Source organism: Taeniopygia guttata, chromosome 25, assembly GCF_048771995.1.
Source record: "Taeniopygia guttata chromosome 25, bTaeGut7.mat, whole genome shotgun sequence".
Taxonomy (NCBI): domain Eukaryota; kingdom Metazoa; phylum Chordata; class Aves; order Passeriformes; family Estrildidae; genus Taeniopygia; species Taeniopygia guttata.
In genome coordinates this window covers 3,364,349-3,382,159 of record NC_133050.1, presented here as the reverse complement: position 1 = coordinate 3,382,159, position 17,811 = coordinate 3,364,349, and the positions used below count along the sequence as shown (strand labels likewise).

Here is a 17,811-nt window from a genome sequence, read left to right as displayed (position 1 = left end):
GTGCTGGGGGGTGGAGCTGTAAGAGTGTGCTGAAAGAGGAGAGTGGTGTAATTCCCAGAGTGTACAGCAAAGCAAGTTACCTGCTGCAGCATATCCACAAGAAAATGTCTCAGCACCTTTGTTCTGCAAGATGGTGGAAATCTTCTTGTGCTGGGAATTCTCCCTGATTTTGGCCATGTGTTGATGGTATCTATCCCAAAGGAGTTGCCTTCTCTTGAAAGCTCTGGATTGATAGGAATGTTGAGGGCTGTACAGTTCTTACCTGCTCTCATGCTTTGCCTTGAGTGTATACCACATCCTGTGTTTCCCAGGGTAATCTTGGCTCCTCTGCCTCTCTCAGCCTGTTTGGCTCCCTTTGTGCAGCTCACAGTCAAAGCTCAGGGTCTGAGCCTTCTCCACTTGATGCTGGAATCACTTTTCATTACTGGCACTGGCACTGCAGGAAGTGTGTTCTGAAAGAGCCCTGGGATCAGTCTGATGTAGCAGAAGCAGCAGGAAGCCTTTAGGTGCCACTTTGGGCTCCTGCGAGGCTTCATCCAGCTCTGCTCAGGATTTCCAAAAGCAGCATGGTGCTCTGCTTTCCCTTTGGCGAACCACAGCACATCCAAAGCCATGTGCTCCGGGAGGTTTTTACCTTCACTTGAAATTGTGTTTGTTTTACAGTTTCCCAAGAGAGTTGAGAGGCAAAAAGGTAAAAAATGTCAGCAGTTGTGTTCCACTGTAAAGGGGAAAATGGAGACCATTTGCATTTCAGTCAGGGAAACATTTTCTCAAATGAGCCTTGTGCCAAGAGTGGGCTGGTGGCAAGAGGCAGGAGGGAGTCAAAATCATCTACTTTAGACTTCTTGAGAGCATTTTGGTGCTCGGGGGTTGATACCTCTGTGCTAGAAAATGCATGTTTGCTGTGTCTGTGTATCCCAGAGGACAGAACCTGGCCTGCTGGCTGCAGGCAGGAATGCCCAGCAGCCCAGCTTGCCTGCACAGGCAGCAAGAACCCCTGGAGAGCCAAGACTGGCTTTTAATTCTGGAACCACACTGTGAGTCAGTGCTGGTCATGTTTCTCCAGGCAGAAAATGCCTTCGAAGCCCATAGTCAGTAGGCACAGCCTGTCTGTTTCTGTCACTTTTGGCCAGCTGATTGCTCTCATGATTTTATGATTCTTCCTCACTGCTTTACTGCCCATTTAAATTCTCTTTGCCATCTCCTTGTTTTAGGGGTTGTCTTGCTGTGTTCCTTTTGCTTTTCAGGTTTGCTTTTATTCCCAGTAAGGCCAAAGTGTTTGGTCTCCTCTCTTGCTGGTCTGCCTGCATGACTGTATCCCCAGAACTGCCCTACCCAAACCTCATCTGCTAGAAGAAAATTTCTTCCTTCCCCCAGGATAATGTGCTGTTTTGCTTTCAGACAGCACATTCCCCCTCTGGAACACGGCTACTGTTTGTCTGTGTGCAGGCAGGAGCCAGCAGGTTTTTTGGTCTGGCTGAATATGCAGATGACTTGGTTCAAGTGCTCTGTCTCCATCCTGCTGGTGATGACCTGCTTGGCCCTTCCTTCCCACCAGGCACTGACCTACTGCCCCTGGCCAAAATGCTGGACCCAGAAGGGGTTTGGGTTCACCTTCAGGAATGACGTGCCTGTGGCTCCACAGCTGAAAGTGCTTTGGAAAAGGGGTCAAGGAGGGATGTCACCAGGGCATGGACAGGTCTCCTCTTGTCCTGTTTCCACGAGTGGCAAAACAATGGTTTCATGTCTTTCCTGCAGTTGCCTGAGGTGGTGAAGATCTCCATGGAGAGCTCGCCTTACTTCCAGCTGGCGTGCTCCAACAACGCATACCGTGTTGTGATGCCGGGTGTGCCTGCCCATGTGCGCATCCGCTTCACCCCTGGCAAGGGCAAGGTGAGACTGGAGGAGCCAAAACAGAATTACCCCCAGAGCTGTTGTTTCCCTGCTCTCCCTGCAGCCCCATTCCATGCTGTGAGCCTGGCTCCAGGCCGTGGGCAGGCAGCCTGCAGCCAGTCACAGCTTGGCTCATGCTGTCAGGCACTGCGCCCAGGCCTGACAGGCTCTGCTTCCCTCCCTGCACATTCCTGAGCATCCCCGAGGCAAGATGCAGGGGAACAGCGAAAATGACAGAGGGGTGTTGATAGATCTTTGGCCATCTCTAGGTACAGTGGAAGGGATTTCATTGTTATGGAAAACACTAGAGGAACAAAGAGGTCTGAGAGCTTTCCTCCTTCGTGACTGGCAACAGCTTCCCTGCCTCACCCTGGGCTGGAGCAAAGACGGTGCTTTTTCACACCCTCTGTTCTCCAGCCTTGCAGCTGTGCTGTCCCAGAGCACAGCTGACCATGATACAGCTGCAGGGCCAGGGCAGAGGATGTGCTGTGCCCGTGAGCCCGGCCTGGCACGGGCACACTGGGCTCTAGGTGCCCTTAGCCAGCAGGAGGTTGGTGAGCTGCAGGGGACTTGGCCACCTGCCTGAAAGAGCTCGTGTAGGGCAGGCACGACCTGCAGGCAGAGCAGTGACTCCACAGCAGTGACACTGCTGTGCCTCTGCCTTCATGCCTGTCACTGTGGTGGCTCTGTCAGCTGGCACCCATTCCATGCCAAACCTGCTTTTTTGGGGAGGTTTGAACACCGCTGCTGGGGCCCTGGCAAGTCGGATCTCAGTGCTGTGATTTGGAGGCTTGTTCATACAGAAGGGTTTGGGACGTGGCATGGAAGGGGGAAGCCTTGGTGGCAAACAAAGGGAGGCTCTTTCCAACAGCATGCTGCCACCTCTTAGCGCTGTTCTTCTGACTTGGTTGGACAGGCAAAGTTAGAGGGCAGGTCTGAGCCAACCCATACTTCTGCACCAGGCCAGAGGTGCAGGAGCTCTTTGGGTGCAGCTGGTTTCTCATCTTCTTTTTGCTGCTTAGAGTCAGTTTAACACTTTGTTCTCTTCTCAGACAGTGGGAATACAGAAACCTAAAGAGGAATGTCCTGTGTTCCCCAGCTCCTTAGAAGGGACTTAGGAATTATTTAGCATCATTAAAATTTAGAGTAGAAATTATGGTGGCCTAAGGCAGTTCTTTGGATGACCCAAGTGACACAAGAGCTTAATGCCACTGAGATAGGTTTTGCAAAGCGTACTGGTGCCCTTAAAATGTGACATATTAGTAGAACTTAGCATTCATTTTAAGGTGGAATAGGTAAATCGATGCCCTTGAAGGGTTATAAGAAATGGTTTTTCTTCTGCCATGGGGATGGCACTAAATGTCCTGTGCTGAGCTAGGTTCCTTTCCTGCAGGATTATTCCCACAAGCTCATCTGCACCACTGCAAGGGAAAGGATAGTCGTGCCAATTCAGGCCATTGGTGCCCCAGCTATCCTGGAGTTCCCTGACCAGCTGGACTTCTCGGAGTGTCCGGTCAAGCAGAGCAGCCAGAAGACTCTGCTGGTTCGTAATGTCAGTAAGCGGGCAGCTCGTTACCAGCTGAGCACCCAGAGGTGAGGCTCTGTCCTTGTGCAAAACCCCTTTGGGTGGTACCAGGGCCGGGAATGAACAACAGAAGGAGCCAGAGCATTGCAGCTGCTGCCCTCTCTTTGTGTTGCAGTCCTTTCTCCGTGGTTCCAGCCACGGGAACTGTGGGCGCTGGTGACACCGTGCAGGTGACAGTGGGATTCCACGCGCTGATGACCGGTGACTATTCGGGGTCTCTGTGCTGCAACACAGGTGAGTGCTGGGCCCTGCACGGGCACAGGACAGTTCTGCACCATGGCTCCCTGTTGTCCCATCCCCCTCCATTCCCTCTAGAGGTCCCTCCCCTGTTCAGCTTTACCCCAAAGAAAACAGAGAACTCCTTGGTGTTTAGGGGGTTGAGAAAGTGGATCCCCTCTAACGGGACTAAGATTTTTGGACTCCCGTTTTGCTGGGAGTTGCTGAGTGGAGGAAGGAGGATCCCTGATTCTCCACTACCGTGTGGCTATGCCTGGGTGAAGTTTTGTTTTATTCCTGGGCAGTGCTGTATGTGAGGTGTGAGGTTTCCATCAGACTCTCTCCAATGCAATGTGTTTCTTGCACACCTCTGTCCCGTATGCTGCTTCTCCACTGGCTTGTCACAGACCCTTTTTCTATACTGCCCTTACACATATATTAGTTTCTGTCTGATAACATTTCCAGGCCCTCGAGTTCCTGTTTGGTGACAAATCAAGACAAATTTTTCCTCGTCCCCATTTCCCAGGCCATTCATGCTGTTGCAAACCTCTCACATCTATCTCCCATGTGATCTCTAGACTGAGGAATCCCAGTCAGTCTTCATCTAGAAGCTGCTCTGTACTTATTAATCTTCCCTTTGTCCCTTTTTTATTTAATCTGAAATGCTCCAGCTTGGTTTTTGAGATCAGAACAATATAAAATATTTCAAGACTGATGCGGCTGTGGGTTTGGGCAGGGAGATGATGATGATTTTCACAGTGTTCATTTTGTAGTGGTTTGTCATATTGCAGAGCCAGGCTGGTTGTGTTTCCTCACCTGTGTCCCCTCGTGCTGTGGGCTGTCACTTCACTTGTTCCTCTGGGCCTCCTTTTGCTGCCCACATGCCCCCAGGCAAATTTGCTTGTCAGCAACAAGGGATCCAAGGGATCAGGAGAGACAGGAGTCCCGTGGGATGCCCAGGGAGAGCCTGGGCAAGCCAGGACTGAACAGGGCTCCTCAGTGTCACCTGAAGGACATTGATGCAGAAATCCCGGGGATCTGAGTGGGTCACCAGAGCACATCTGACAAATCTCACTGCACATACTGTCACCCTGGGGCCAAATCTGCACAAACACTCTCAGAAATAAGGTGTTTAAGGAGGTGCCCAGGACATCCTCATGCTGTACACACAGAGCTGTCAGGATGTGATAAATGGACTGATCCATGGAACTGCTGACTCAGCTGAAAACTGTGACACTTTCTTCTGTGACCTGTGGTTTGCTTCCATCAGCCAGCTGTTCCTCGTGCTTCCATCAGCCAGTGAGCTGAGCAAAGACTCCCCCTTGCTTTGTTCCAGGTGAAGAAAGTAGCCTCACAGAGCTCCACGCAGAAGCTGTAGAGCTCAACATTGGGTTGAGCACAAATTTCGTGGTGGTTGAAAAGACGTTCATCACCATGTCAAACCACAAAACCATGTTCATTGAGAACAGGAGTAACGTCACGGCCCACTTCCAGTGGAAGGCTTTTCCTACCGAGGAAGGAGAGAATCGAGAGAAGAGGAGGTTGGTCTGACATTTCATATCTCATTTCAGTGAGATACATGGCCCAAGACTAAAACTGACATGTGGCCTCGGGGGTGTTGGTGCTTTTGAATGGTTTGGGCCAAGTAAACCATGCCTGGCACTAGGGTGTGTGTCCCTGCTGGCTTCAGGAGCTCAGCACTGAGCATTCCAGTTCCACTTAAACTCCAACCAAGGGTGGCATTTTGGGAAGGAAAGGTTGGTTGCAATGACTGGATTTCCTCAAGTTCTCCTTGGGCTTTTGCCTCTCTAATCTTCTTCTTACATGACCTGGCAACATCCTTAAACAGCTCACCCTCTTTCCAAAGGTGCTACACCCTCTTTTTTTCCCTTAGTTCCTTCAGAAGGTCCCTGCCCATCCAGGCTGGTTGTCTTCCCTGCCAGCTTGTCTTTCAGCACACAAGGACAGTCTGCTCCTGTGCCTTCAAGACTTCTTTCTAGAAGTGTGTCCATCCTTCCTGGACCCCTTTGTTTTTAAGGGCTGTTTCCCAGGGTTCTTGCCAAATCAGCCTCTTGAACAGGCCAAATCTGCCCTCCAGAAGTCCAGAGTGAAAGTTTTGTCCATGCCCCTCCTTGTTTCACTGAATATTGAGAACTCTTCTTATTTCACAGTCACTGTACCCCAGACAGTGGTGAAGAGATGAAGTTCATTTAGTTATTAGGGAATTTCCTGGTGATATCCTGTACCTGGGCCCCAGCGAGGCACAGACTTCCCTGTGGAATGGATCCAGTCAATCTACAGGGCCCTCAGCTCCCCTTAGAAGGGAGTCACCTACTACCACTACCCACTACCCTTCTTTTCTTAATTCTTGAGGCTGTGATCTGTCTGACAGACCAAGTGCAGCCGGGAGACTCTCCAGGCAGAATTTTTTCTTTCGTGTCATCTGCCTGACACTCTGGAGTCAGGCCTCATACCTGTTCTGTCAGGACACCTGGGTAGGTGATGGGAGTCAGGATGGAATTTTATTGCCTCCCCAGGAGAGACCCATTTCCATTCCCCACTGTGTCCTAGGTCTCCTCCTTCTGCCTGATCCCAAGAAGGGCAGAGCTCCTCTGACTCCTGCTCAGCTTCTCTCAAGGTTGGAGGGGTGTAACTCCACCAGTTTATTTCTGTGTCACTCTCCCTAATGCTCCTCAGCCTTTCCACTTCTTCCTTAAGCTCTGCCACTGGGCAGAGCAGATCCTTCAGCTGCTCACACCACACGCAGGTGTCTTCTGCACTTCCTCTGCCATTAACACCAGGCTCAGACCCTCCCTGCAGCCAGGGGCCTGGGCAGCTGTGCCCTTCCTGAGGGGGTCTCTTTGAGTTAGTGCACTCCTGCTAGCAGCAGCAGCAATGGCTTTTCAGCATTTCTAAACCATCGCTGGGGAAAAACCCAAAAACATAAAGAAGAAAGAAAAAAAAAAAAGGCAAGCACCTCACAACCAGCAAAAAGACACAACCCTCTGCACAAGGAAGGTGGGTGGCTGCACCTTTTGTGCTCAGGCTGCTTGTGCGAGCTGCCACGCAAAAACTGAAAAAACACCGGACCAAAATTGCTGAGCCAAAACTGCTGGGCCAAAACTGCTGAGCCAAAACTGCCGGGCCAAAACTGCCGGGTTAAAACTGCCGGGCCAAAACTGCTGGGCCAAAACTGCTGAGCCAAAACTGCTGAGCCAAAACTGCTGAGCCAAAACTGCCGGGCCAAAACTGCTGAGCCAAAACTGCTGGGCCAAAACTGCCGGGCTAAAACTGCTGAGCCAAAACTGCTGAGCCAAAACTACTGAGCCAAAACTGCTGGGTCAAAACTGCTGAGCCAAAACTGCTGAGCCAAAACTGCTGAGCCAAAACTGCTGGGTTAAAACTGCCAGGCCAAAACTGCCGGGCCAAAACTGCCGTGGCAAGCCCCTGGTTGCTGAGGGCCAGGTCGCTTGCAGTCCCCAGAGTAATTTTAAATTGCCTGCAAAGGACCAGGAGATTGACCCTTGCCCACCTGAATGGCTTTAGTGCCCTGGGCTTCTTGTTTTTCCACTGTTCTCCATCTCCTTACTCAGCACCAGACTTCCATAAAAGCTCTGTGTGTTAACAAAAACCCCATGACCTTCTCTGGCTACTTCCCTGGGCTCTTTATTTCCATTTCTTCCCCACTTCCCTGCCTCAGCCTGGACCCCAGGTGATCTGCTTTGCCCTCAGAAGCAACTAGGTTTCCCCAAAGTAAACTTCAACATGGTTGTGGTTTTGTGGGTTTTTTCCAATTACATTTGTTTTCATGCCAGTTTGTGTCCTAGACTGCCACCAGGACATTTTGTTCTTCCTTACTTCCAGTCTTAGGCATGGTTGTAGCTCCAAGGCCACTGTCCTGCTGTCAGAGCAGCTTTTGAGATCTCAGAGCTGAGAGGACTTTTTAATGAGAGGACACAGTGCAGGATCCTTTCCCTCTCAGGACATTCTACTACCATGCACTGGGATGGGACCCAAAAAGCTCTGGGTCATGAAAAGGCCTCTCCAGGAGTTTGCTGTCTCCCTCCTGCACAACAAAGTCCCCTCACCTCTCAGAGCTTCTGTTTTCATGCATAAAACCTTGAATGTCACTGAAGGGGTGTGGTGCCTGAATTTATCAATTTCCTTTGGAAGTGCTGTGGGATGCTCTTGTGAAAGGCAGAGTAGGGATCAGGGCAGGTCCAAAATGGCAGAAACAAAGAGTGATGCTGGTAACACGTAGCTGCAGCCCAGCTTCGTCTCCCCTTCCCAGGGAAGTCCTGCTCCATGATCTTTATCTGCCTCCCCACAGCAGCTCAGTGGTAGGAAAATCCACTTGAAGTGCCTGGTCGGTTCTCCCTCAGTTTTGGCAGAGGCTTTGAGGCAGGAAGTTCTCTCTGGCTTTGGAAACATCTCCTGAGCTTGCAGGTGTGGAGTAAAACGACCTGCTGTGCCAGTGAACAGCAAGTTATCCTCTGATCCATGTGGGACCCCATGGCCTGGGGTCAGCCCTTGCTGGAGAGCTTCTGCTGCTCCTCCCCAGGTGCTTTGCCCTCCTGCACTCACACTTCCCTCTGCAAATATGTGGCTTATTAAACGATCTGCTGGCCTTGTCTCTCCTGTGGCTGCAGGCAGTGTCGTTTTCTGCGGCCGTGGTCAGAGAAGTCGCAGGAAAACTTAACGGAGGAGGAAACATCAGAGTCAGAGATGGGCTCTTGTGAAGATCACACTGCCCGCCTGAGCAACACGGTCCTGGCGGAGATAGCAAAGGTGCAACAAGACCCCATGCTGTTCTCCGATGACATTTTTTTCATTGAGCCAGTGGTAAGTGATAGCTGAGAACCTCATTTTCCTCCTTCCCCTCTTCCTCTTCCTCCTCCTCCTCCTCCCCCTCTCCCTCCTCCCACCGGGATGCGGTCACTGGCAGATCCTCAGCTGGCCCGATGTGCTGGGAGGGAGGACATGGAGTTTTGGTGCAGCTGCAGAGCTCCCTGCTGGAAGCATTTCTGCCCTGCAGGCTCAGGGCAGGGCTGGGAGCCTGACAAAGCCGAGCTCTGCTGCCAGGGCTCGAGCTCAAGGGCGCTCTGTGCTGTCCTGCAGTGTCCACGGGGAGCAGTTCTTGTAGGCAGGGGCTCAGCAGAGGGTGTTGGAGCTCTGCCAGTTCACATAGTGACCTCAAGCTTGCCATGGTTAATCACAGAAATGCCCATCCCCACCTGTAACCACGCCTTGCACTATTTCTGAGTGTCCCTTCCAGTGTCCTCTGAGAGCTTGGACACAAGGGTGGAAGGTTGAAATGGGCCTTTTGAGTTCTCCTGCACACAGGGACAGAAAACCTTTTCCTTTTCTGTTTGTGCAAGCAAACCCCCACATCCTCCCATCAGCCAGAGCCCTGGTTCTGAGTACTGAAGATGTGAGAGACGATGAGTGCCTGGTGTCTGCACAGTGCAAAATCCCTTCTCATCTTGGAGTAAACCCCAGAATAATCCCCACTGCTGCTTTCTTTCAACACAGGTTAAATTAATATTTTTATTTCCAAGGAAGGGGATCATGTTCTCTTCTTGTGAGAGCCATGAGTGCACAGTGGCAGTTGCATCCCGCTGTAGCTGACAGCAGCATGATGTGACCAAGGGCTTGTGTCAGAGCAGTAGGAACATTGTGGAGAGTGGGAGCTGATCAGCTGAGCACTGAGAGCTTCCAGCGGTGTGCTGAGCTGGGTTTGGAGTGTTTCCTTGGGCTCCTTGTGTTGTTCACTCATCACTATGCTCTAAACTAAGGCTTGCAGGACTGTGGTTGAAAGCAAGAAATGTGAAGTTTGAAGATAAATGTTTTGCTGTCTCTTTCTGTTTTAGGAGGGAGAAATTGGGCCGAATAGTTCGGCTGAAATCAAGGTGACCTTCAAACCCACAGAGGCACTGGAGTACCGAAGTGTGGCTTACTGCAACATCTCAGGTCCAGCTCCTTTCCCCTGCTTCTCTCAGCCTCAGTGCAGCCATGGTGCAAGCCTGAGCCCACTGGGCTCCCCTGTAACTGCTGGGAAGAGTCCCTGGCCAGCAGGGCAGTGCTGGCACATCCCCACTGGCCCTGCAGCTTCCAGGGAGTATCCTGTGCAAGGCCAGGGCTCAGAATCCTGTGTCTGGGCTCCTGAACCCAGAACAATCCAGGCAGTGCAGGGAGAGGTTTTCCTGCCATGGCTTTGCCAGCATTTCCTCAAAGGCCAAAGAGCTGCAGAGCACAACAGCTTTAGTGAACAAGCACTGAACCCTCTAGGCCACTGACCTCCAGGATGGGTCCATTTGACACAGATCCATCATCAGGGGGTAGGAGCTGAGTTAGAAATGGGCTCCGTGACCCTGGATCGCTCTCACTGCCCAGACACCACCAGACCAGAGTGGCTGAGCCCCGCTGAGCCCAGGGTGTTTGTAGAAGGAGCACCCTTGGCCAGCACCTGCCTCTGTCCCTGTGTGGGAATTGTCACCTTGCAGCTCAGTCTGTGGAAGGAGAACACAATGCTGAGTGCCAGAAGTTGAGGATTTTGGCAACAAAGCCGTGTGCTACTGGGCCAGGTAGTTTGGCAATTGCCAAACTCTGTATGAGCTTTGTGCCTGCACTGAATGGATTTCAGAGCTCCTCTAAGTGCATGGGAAGGACACCACAGAATTATAGGAAGGTCAGGATGGAATGGACCTTAAAGGCCTCTGGGCAGGGACACCTCCCACTAGATCAGGGAGCTCCAAGCCCATCCAGCCTGGCTTTGAACACTTTCAGGGCTGGAAACTCCACAACACCCCTGGGGAACCTGCTCCAGTGTCTCACCACCCTCACAGTAAAAAATTCCTTCCTAATATGGAACCTAAATTTCCTTTCTTTCAATTTATACCCGTTACTGCTTGGCCTGCCACTACAGGACATCAGAGGTGTTTGAAACTCAGCAGACTGGTGGCTAAGATTGGAAACCAGCCCAAGGAATGGGTTAGAAATTGCAAGTCAGCCCCAAGGGATATCTCCTGAGGGAACAGAAGGGTCCATATCTTCTCCTGCAGCATCAGGAGCTGGTGGCATCCAGCTCAGAGTCAGGGACTCTCACTGAGGCAGCCTGGAAACTGCAGTGTAACAGAGGGAATTATTGTACTGAAACGGACATCTCTCCCCAGGCTGTGAGAGCAGGCTGCCCCTGCGCCTCAGAGGGTACGGCAGAGGACCCCTGGTTGAACTGAACTGTCGCACACTGAACCTGGGGAACGTTTCTGTCAACACCCCCCACGTTCGTGAGGTGAGCAGCAGGACTTGGGATGGATCCTGATGGCTCCTGAGGCAGCAGCAAGCCTGGTGGTGACTTACTAAAATATGAATATCGATCTAATATCCATATCCAACTGAGATGGACAAAAATTCTCCAACAGTGTAAAGTTAGAAAGTGTATGCTTATTGCATCATTAGACAATAACTCATGAGAAGGGAAGATTCCACATGTATTTCCATTTTGCTTTCTTGCTGCTGCAGGTGCAGCTGGTTAACCTAGGAGCTATTGATGCTCCCTTCACCTATATCTCCTCAAATGCAAACGTGGGCTTCTGCTTCAAGTTTGCACCCAAGGAAGGCATCATTGCACCAGGCGGGACCCAGACGATCCAGGTCTCCTTCGGTGCCACCGTGCTGGGGACATTTGAGGAAGAATTCCAGTTCAGTGTGGCTGGATCTCCTAGGCCTGCAATCCTGACTATCAAGTAAGGACTGTGGGAGCTTGGTGGGCACATCTGTGGCTGTCTCTGGGACATCTCCCTCATTTTGGGGCTGAGCAGAGAAAAAAGGTTTTTCCTGAGGTTTTGATCTCTGCTTTGATCCTGGAATTGCCTTAGTGTGAGGATGCCTCCTGGCCTGTGTGGGTACCTGGGAGCTGGCACTATCCTCCCTGTAGGGATCTCCCTCTGCCTTGGGCCATGGCAGGCAGTGGGATGGATCAGCTTTGGGCAGTAGCTGCTCTGGGATGTCCCCCTGAACAGCCAGCAAGGCCCCCAGGGCTTTGGAGGTGGGCCAGCCTGGGTGATTCTGCACCAGCAGCAGTGTTTGTAAAAATTCCCATTAATAATCCATCCCAGCTGGGCAGCAGCAGCCTCACCTCACCTCTCACAGCCATGCTGTGGGGCACCAGCCGTGCTCTCAGCTCCTGTGCAGAGAGTGCCCTGGGAGCTCCTTTCCACAGCCAGGAGAGGGCTGATGTGGGACACAGGGAAGTGTGCAGCAGGAACTGTCCCAAGGACAGGGGTGTCATCCCGTGGGCTGGTGCCATGGCAAGAGATAATCCTGGCCCAGCAGAAGGGAGAAGGGCTGAAAACAGGGGAGGCAGAGCTCATTCCTCAGCACCACAGCAGCATGAGGGCTTGTCCCTGCTAGCCTGAGCCATGTGCTGCTAGGATCGTGTAGGGTCAGCAGGAGAGCTGATCTGGCTGCTCTGGAGCTGTGGAGCTGGGAGCTGCTGTTGGGAGGCACTGGGTCAAGGCAGTGAAGGAATAAAAGCAAACTGCAGTCGATTATACCAATGAGATACGGGAGATGGGTTAAAAAGAACAAGAAAGTTACTACTTAGCAAGAGAAAAGTTGTGAGTAGGTCTGCCCATAGTAGAGAAACAAGTATGCTGGCTTTGTTTTTAGAGGAAAAGTGCTGTTTTTTTTACTTTGGAAATCAAGAGGGAACATTTCACCATCAAATAATTGTTTCTGCTCAGTCCCTACCCCGAACTGCTCATGGGATGTTATTGCATAAGCAGCTTTGTCCTTGAGCAAGGGCAGGTGTCTCTTGTTGGGAGGTGTAGAGCAGAGCCAGTGGCAGTCCTGGGAATACAACAGAAGGCACAGCTGGTCCTTGATTTTTAACCAAAGGGCAGAGTGGGCATCGATTGGCATCAGCCATGAAATAAACTCATGATGTTGTGCAGCTTCAAGTGCTGATTTCAGTGGATGTTGTGGCTTTTGGAGCCTGTCTGCTGAGTTTAAGGACAGGTGAGGTGGTGTGCTAGATTCAGGACACCCCTGTTTGGTTGTTTAAGCTATTGCTCTTGGCTGTGCCAGCTGGTGCACTGGTGACAAGCTGGTCCTTTCCTCCAGGATATATCTGTCCACTGTGTAGAACTGTTGCTGCTCTTTTCAGAGGGTGTTTCGGGCTCCCTTGGCTTCATGTCTGAAAACTCTGTAATGATTGTGTGGGTCAAAATCTCCTGAGAAAGCTCCTCCATGGGAGCAGCAGTTGCAGCTAGGGAGTAGCAAAGCAGGAAAGGTTACAGAAGTTTGTGGGGACACCTTTATGTCCATCACGTTACAGATGGGGAAACTGAGGCACAGAGCCATGTCTGGGTGTGTGTTCAGGGTCCTTCATGGGACCACCAGCAACCAGGGGGCTTTTCCTGCCTGCCCTGTGCCCAAAGCCCCATCAGTGGCTGTTGGCCGCTGGCCACTTGGCTTTAGCTGCCTCCTGTCCGCAGGGGCACTGTGCTGAGCACGTGGCGGGTGTTGATTTCAAACCTGCCCTGACACCAGGTTTTACACCCCCGAGCCACGACAGCCAGACCTCTGCTTTAATTCCCTTTAACCAAGCCATCTCCTCCTCTGTCCTGCCACGGCAGGGGCAGTGTCACCGGACCGACTTCACTCTCGGACACCATTAAGCTCAACTTGGAGGACATCTCCTCTGGTGAGTGTTCCCTGGGCTGGGACACAGCGTGGGGGATCTGTGCCTTCCAAAACGGAGCACTGGAACATAAAAGCATCCCTCAGTCATGGTCTGCCACAGCAGCCTCTTCAGGGTGTGAACTCCAGGGCTGCCGGGTGTGAGATTGAATAGAACCAATAGAATAGAAAGACAGTATTTTTGCCACTGTGAGATCAAATAGAACCAAGGAAAAAAAAGTCAGTATTTTCTGGTGTCCCTGTCCTGGTTTAAAAGGCAGATGTCTGCCAAGGGAGGCGGGAATCTTCCTGGAATGGAAAGATGACCCCTTCCCTCCAAATTATTATACCTTTGAAATTACGGGGCTTCAAGGCAAAAATATGGGAAAGGGAATAACAATTCTTTACTGGAATATATCAGCACAAACAACAACACAGTAACAGAAGTTTCCACGGGAGGGAGGGAGGGAGGAAGGGAGGAAGGGAGGAAGGGAGGAAGGGAGGAAGGGAGGAAGGGAGGAAGGAAGGAAGGAAGGAAGGAAGGAAGGAAGGAAGGAAGGAAGGAAGGAAGGAAGGAAGGAAGGAAGGAAGGAAGGAAGGAAGGAAGGAAGGAAGCTTTCTTGAGCTGCTTCTTCCCCACCCTTATCACTGCTGAGGCACTTGTTAAGTTGCCTTTTGAATAAATGAAACAAGAAAGGCAACAGTAATCACAGTGACCAGAATGGGTGTGAACTCATGTCACTCACTGTTTATGTATTTTGAATACAATGGGAGTGTTGGCAGACTTAACAGGGACTTTTGCAGCTTGAATTTTCAGAGTAAATGCTCGGTCTGGGTGCACACTCGTCCCTGAGAGATAACTGGTGCTGGTTTGAGGCGGGCGAGGGAGCTCCTCCCCATCAGAGAGAGAGAAGCTTGCAGTGTTCAGCAGGGCTAGGAGTGGGCATTTTCAAGGCTGCAGTCTGGAATCAGTGTCAAAGGGAACTAAGTGACAATTAATTCCTCGTGCAGCTTCTCAGTGAGCTGTAGTTCAAATAATAAAGAACTAAACTCCAATCACACTTTCATCCTACCAGGATATTCACACCAGGAGTCATGCCATGATTGGTGCCTAAATGGACATTTGTGTCCTTTTCCTAGGCTCTCCCAACACCAAGACCTGTTGCCTCACTGACACCTCCCCGGTGTTCCATGACGCCCTTTGGAGAAAAAACTGCTTCCCAAACCTGCAAATCCAGCCCAGCACGCTGGAGTTCGTGGGTGGCACTGAAGAAGTGTGCTCTCTGGAGATGACCAACTGCAGCCCTCTTCTCGCCAAGTGCCCCTGGTCACTCTGTTCGGACAGCCAGGTGGACAAGCTGGGGTATGTGCACCTTTGCCCTCTCCTTGGAGCTCTTCTTCCTGGTGCCCTGTTTGTACTTGGCAGAGAACAAAGCTGTTGGCCTAGGATCTGACAGACTGCTTCTGGCTTTCCTTGTTCAAATAACACTGACCAGCTGTGGTCAGCCTGGATGCTCCGAGAAAAGGTTTTCCACCAATTTGGTGCTGCCTAGCCCCCATAGGGGTTTCCCCTGGGAAGGAAAGCTGGGGTGAAAGCTGCTTTCTCAGACCTCTGTGGCCTGAGGCAATGTCACCTTGATGAAGGGCTCCTAGTGCCAGCTGCACAGTGCTGCTGGAGCCCCTTCTGGCCTCTCTGCTTTGGGATGGGTCCTCTCTGCAGGAGCTGCTCTCTGCTCCTTGCCTTCCTCCCTTGTACTGTGCTGCAGGATGCCCAGAAAGTCCCAACACCAGAGAAAAGCTACCTGGTGCCTGGGCTGATGCTGAATGTCTGTTAGCTTCCCTTTCCTTCTTTGCTGAGACAACTCCTTTAGTGCCAGGATGATTTCCCTCCCAGGGGTCAGCTTTCAGCAGACACCTTGGATCTTCACTCCCTTTTTTTGTGACCCGTTACTCGTTTTGACTTTTCCCCTGCAACATGTCCCTGGTGGGTTTTGTCCTGTTTGACAGCAGGACTTGCTCATCACATCATCTCATATCCCTGCCTCCCTCAGAGTTTCTGCTTTAGAGTGAAAAATGTCGTTGTCTGGGCAACTGGGAAGTTGCTTCAAACCATTCATGAAAACTAAAGACAGTGGAATAGATGATTAGGGATCTTTTGGGGGTTATGACGAGACTGCCCCTCACCCAGAAATTAAACCCAGCCTTAGGTAGCAAGCTACAAAGCTAAAGGCAGTGATTCCTTGGGGAGCAGGTCATTACAGGCCCTGAATGCCTGTCTGGGGATGGAGCATCCAGGTCGTGTTTGACTGTGTGGGAGCACTTGCAGCTCAGCAGGGTGACAGGCAGGCACGGCTCGACTGTGTCCCTCGCGTGGCATTAGAAACACAAGCAGAGTTACCCTAGCACCTGCTTCAATTTAAAATGGGGAATGTGACCTGAGTCACCTGGGAGTGTTGGAAAATGTCAACCAAACCCCCCCAACACTGTCAGGGAATCATTCCTGATAAATACCTGGTGGAGCTGCAGAGGTTCTGGCACTGGGCACTGGGGTTTGCTGGGCTGGCTCCTCACTGGCCGGGTCTGCCCCTCGGTGCCTCAAACCCCACCTTTCTGCTTGCCTTCTGTGTCTTTCCCTCTCCCACTTCTTGCATCCCCACAAGCTGTTAATCCCTGTCCTCTGTAGGTGCTCAATGCAAGCAGTTGCAGCTGCTGCACTGCTGCTGCCTGGGCGTCATCCCTGGGCTGCCTTTAGAACAGACCTGCTCCAGCCTGGATTGGGAAGGGCTGGATCAGACCATTTCTCAGTTCAGCACTCCAGCACCCACCCAGGGGCTGCATCCTGAGCAGGAGCTGCTCGTGCAGGTGTCCCTCCCTCCTCCCTCCCACTGCAGGTCCCTGTTCACATTTCTGTTGTTTTCCAGGTATAAGCTTAACCCACCTAAATTCAAACCCACACCACCAAAGGAGCAAAGAACCTCCCGTTTGGATTGCTCAGCATACAGAAGGAGATTCAGGATTATAAAGGAGGAGGTAGACAGTGCCCTGAAAGAAGCACGGGATTTTGCCCAATCTTTAGGAACAGAGGTAGATTGTTTTTGTACACACACTGCTTGTGTTGTCTCCCCAGCTTGCCACTGACAAGTCACGCTTGTGCTGACCTCCCTTTTTGCTGCCCTGCTGTCCTGTGCCCCTGTGGGTTGGGCAGCTGGGCCCATGGCTGGGTATGGGGTGCGTGGGAGGGAGAAACAGGAGAGTTTTCCTTGGAGAAGCTCACTCAGATCCTACAGACCTGTGCTGAGTGTGGGATTTTTGGGCCTGGCTTTCTTCACAATGTAAGATGGGACTTTTATCTGCATCATCATGGTAAGACCTCCAGCTTCCTTCCCAGAGCAAGCTGTGATGAGTCCTGATCTCCATGTACCCTTTTCCCAGCCCAGCCAGACTACCTGTTTCCAGGTGTCTGCTCTCACCCGAGAGCTGGTATTGCACTGGTGGCCCTGAAGTTCCTACAAACTGAGATTTTGCAAAGTGGCTGTCTCTTCCTCCTGGCATAGAAAATGGCTTGTTTTTCAGGTGCCACCACAAACTCCTGGACCCCCTCACCTGCCACTGGAGCTGGCAGGAATCACGTCCTCCGTGGATGCACCTCACACTCCCCTCGAAGCGGAGCAGGTAAGAGGGAATCTGTCTCACTTGCCCATTGCCAGCGTGGCAAGCAGGGCTGTAGCTCCCAGTCCCACTGGTGGCCCCCAGCACTGCCCACAGAGGGGCCTCACGTCCCTCCAGGCCCATACAAAGTGCTGCTGAACCAACTGGGTGTTGGCGGGGCCGTGCAGGACATGCTGTAGGGCTGCCCAAGGACGCTGTGCAGCACCTATGGAGGGCATTGCTCCCCCTGGACCTCGTCAGCTGGTCCATAGGAAATTTTTGCAGGAGCTTTTGCTGTAGCACCTGGAGAAAGCAGGCTACAAATCAGAGAGAGGGGGGAAAAGCCTCAGGAGTCAGATGAGCGGGGCTGGAGTCCTTCCCTGAGCTCCCTGAGCTCCAAGAGCTCTCACTCTGAATCTCCTCCTTTTCTAAAAGCAGTAAGAAATGCTTTTTAAAGCCATGTGGTGCATCAGAGAGAATTTCTACTGCCAGAAGACATCCCAGTTCACTTTAATGTAGTGTATTAATTAGCGCATTGATCCGTGAGTATGGGAGAAGATTTTCCCCATGGTCCCTCCACTGGTCAGTGGCATGGATGCAGAATGAGGTTAGGGTGATTTTGGCTGTGTTTGGGAAATAGGCCCCTCCAGGTACAGCTGCACTTTGCTCCAAGATGCTCTTCTGCACCCATTTCCATGCTCAACACCTCAATCTCTCCTGTCCTCCATCCAGGCTTTCAGTATCCTGCCATTGTCTGTGTGCAGTTCCCCACTCCAGGGCAAACGCAA

At 51.7% G+C, this 17,811-nt stretch overlaps 1 protein-coding gene and 1 long non-coding RNA gene across 2 annotated transcripts; both read left to right on the top strand.

Annotated features, from left to right (window-relative positions):
- The first annotated feature begins 4,575 nt into the window (after window positions 1-4,575).
- LOC140680552 (hydrocephalus-inducing protein-like) lies at window positions 4,576-11,015 on the top strand. The gene is made up of 5 exons (XM_072918343.1): window positions 4,576-4,585; window positions 5,031-5,235; window positions 8,344-8,536; window positions 9,565-9,664; window positions 10,867-11,015. Exons 1-5 carry the CDS (start codon window positions 4,576-4,578, stop codon window positions 11,013-11,015), a joined length of 657 nt encoding a protein of 218 aa, XP_072774444.1.
- A 214-nt stretch (window positions 11,016-11,229) lies between these two features.
- Window positions 11,230-14,604, top strand: LOC140680588 (uncharacterized). The gene is made up of 3 exons (XR_012051933.1): window positions 11,230-11,439; window positions 13,333-13,400; window positions 14,516-14,604. It is a non-coding gene; the product is annotated as an uncharacterized lncRNA (long non-coding RNA).
- Window positions 14,605-17,811: the final 3,207 nt, after the last annotated feature.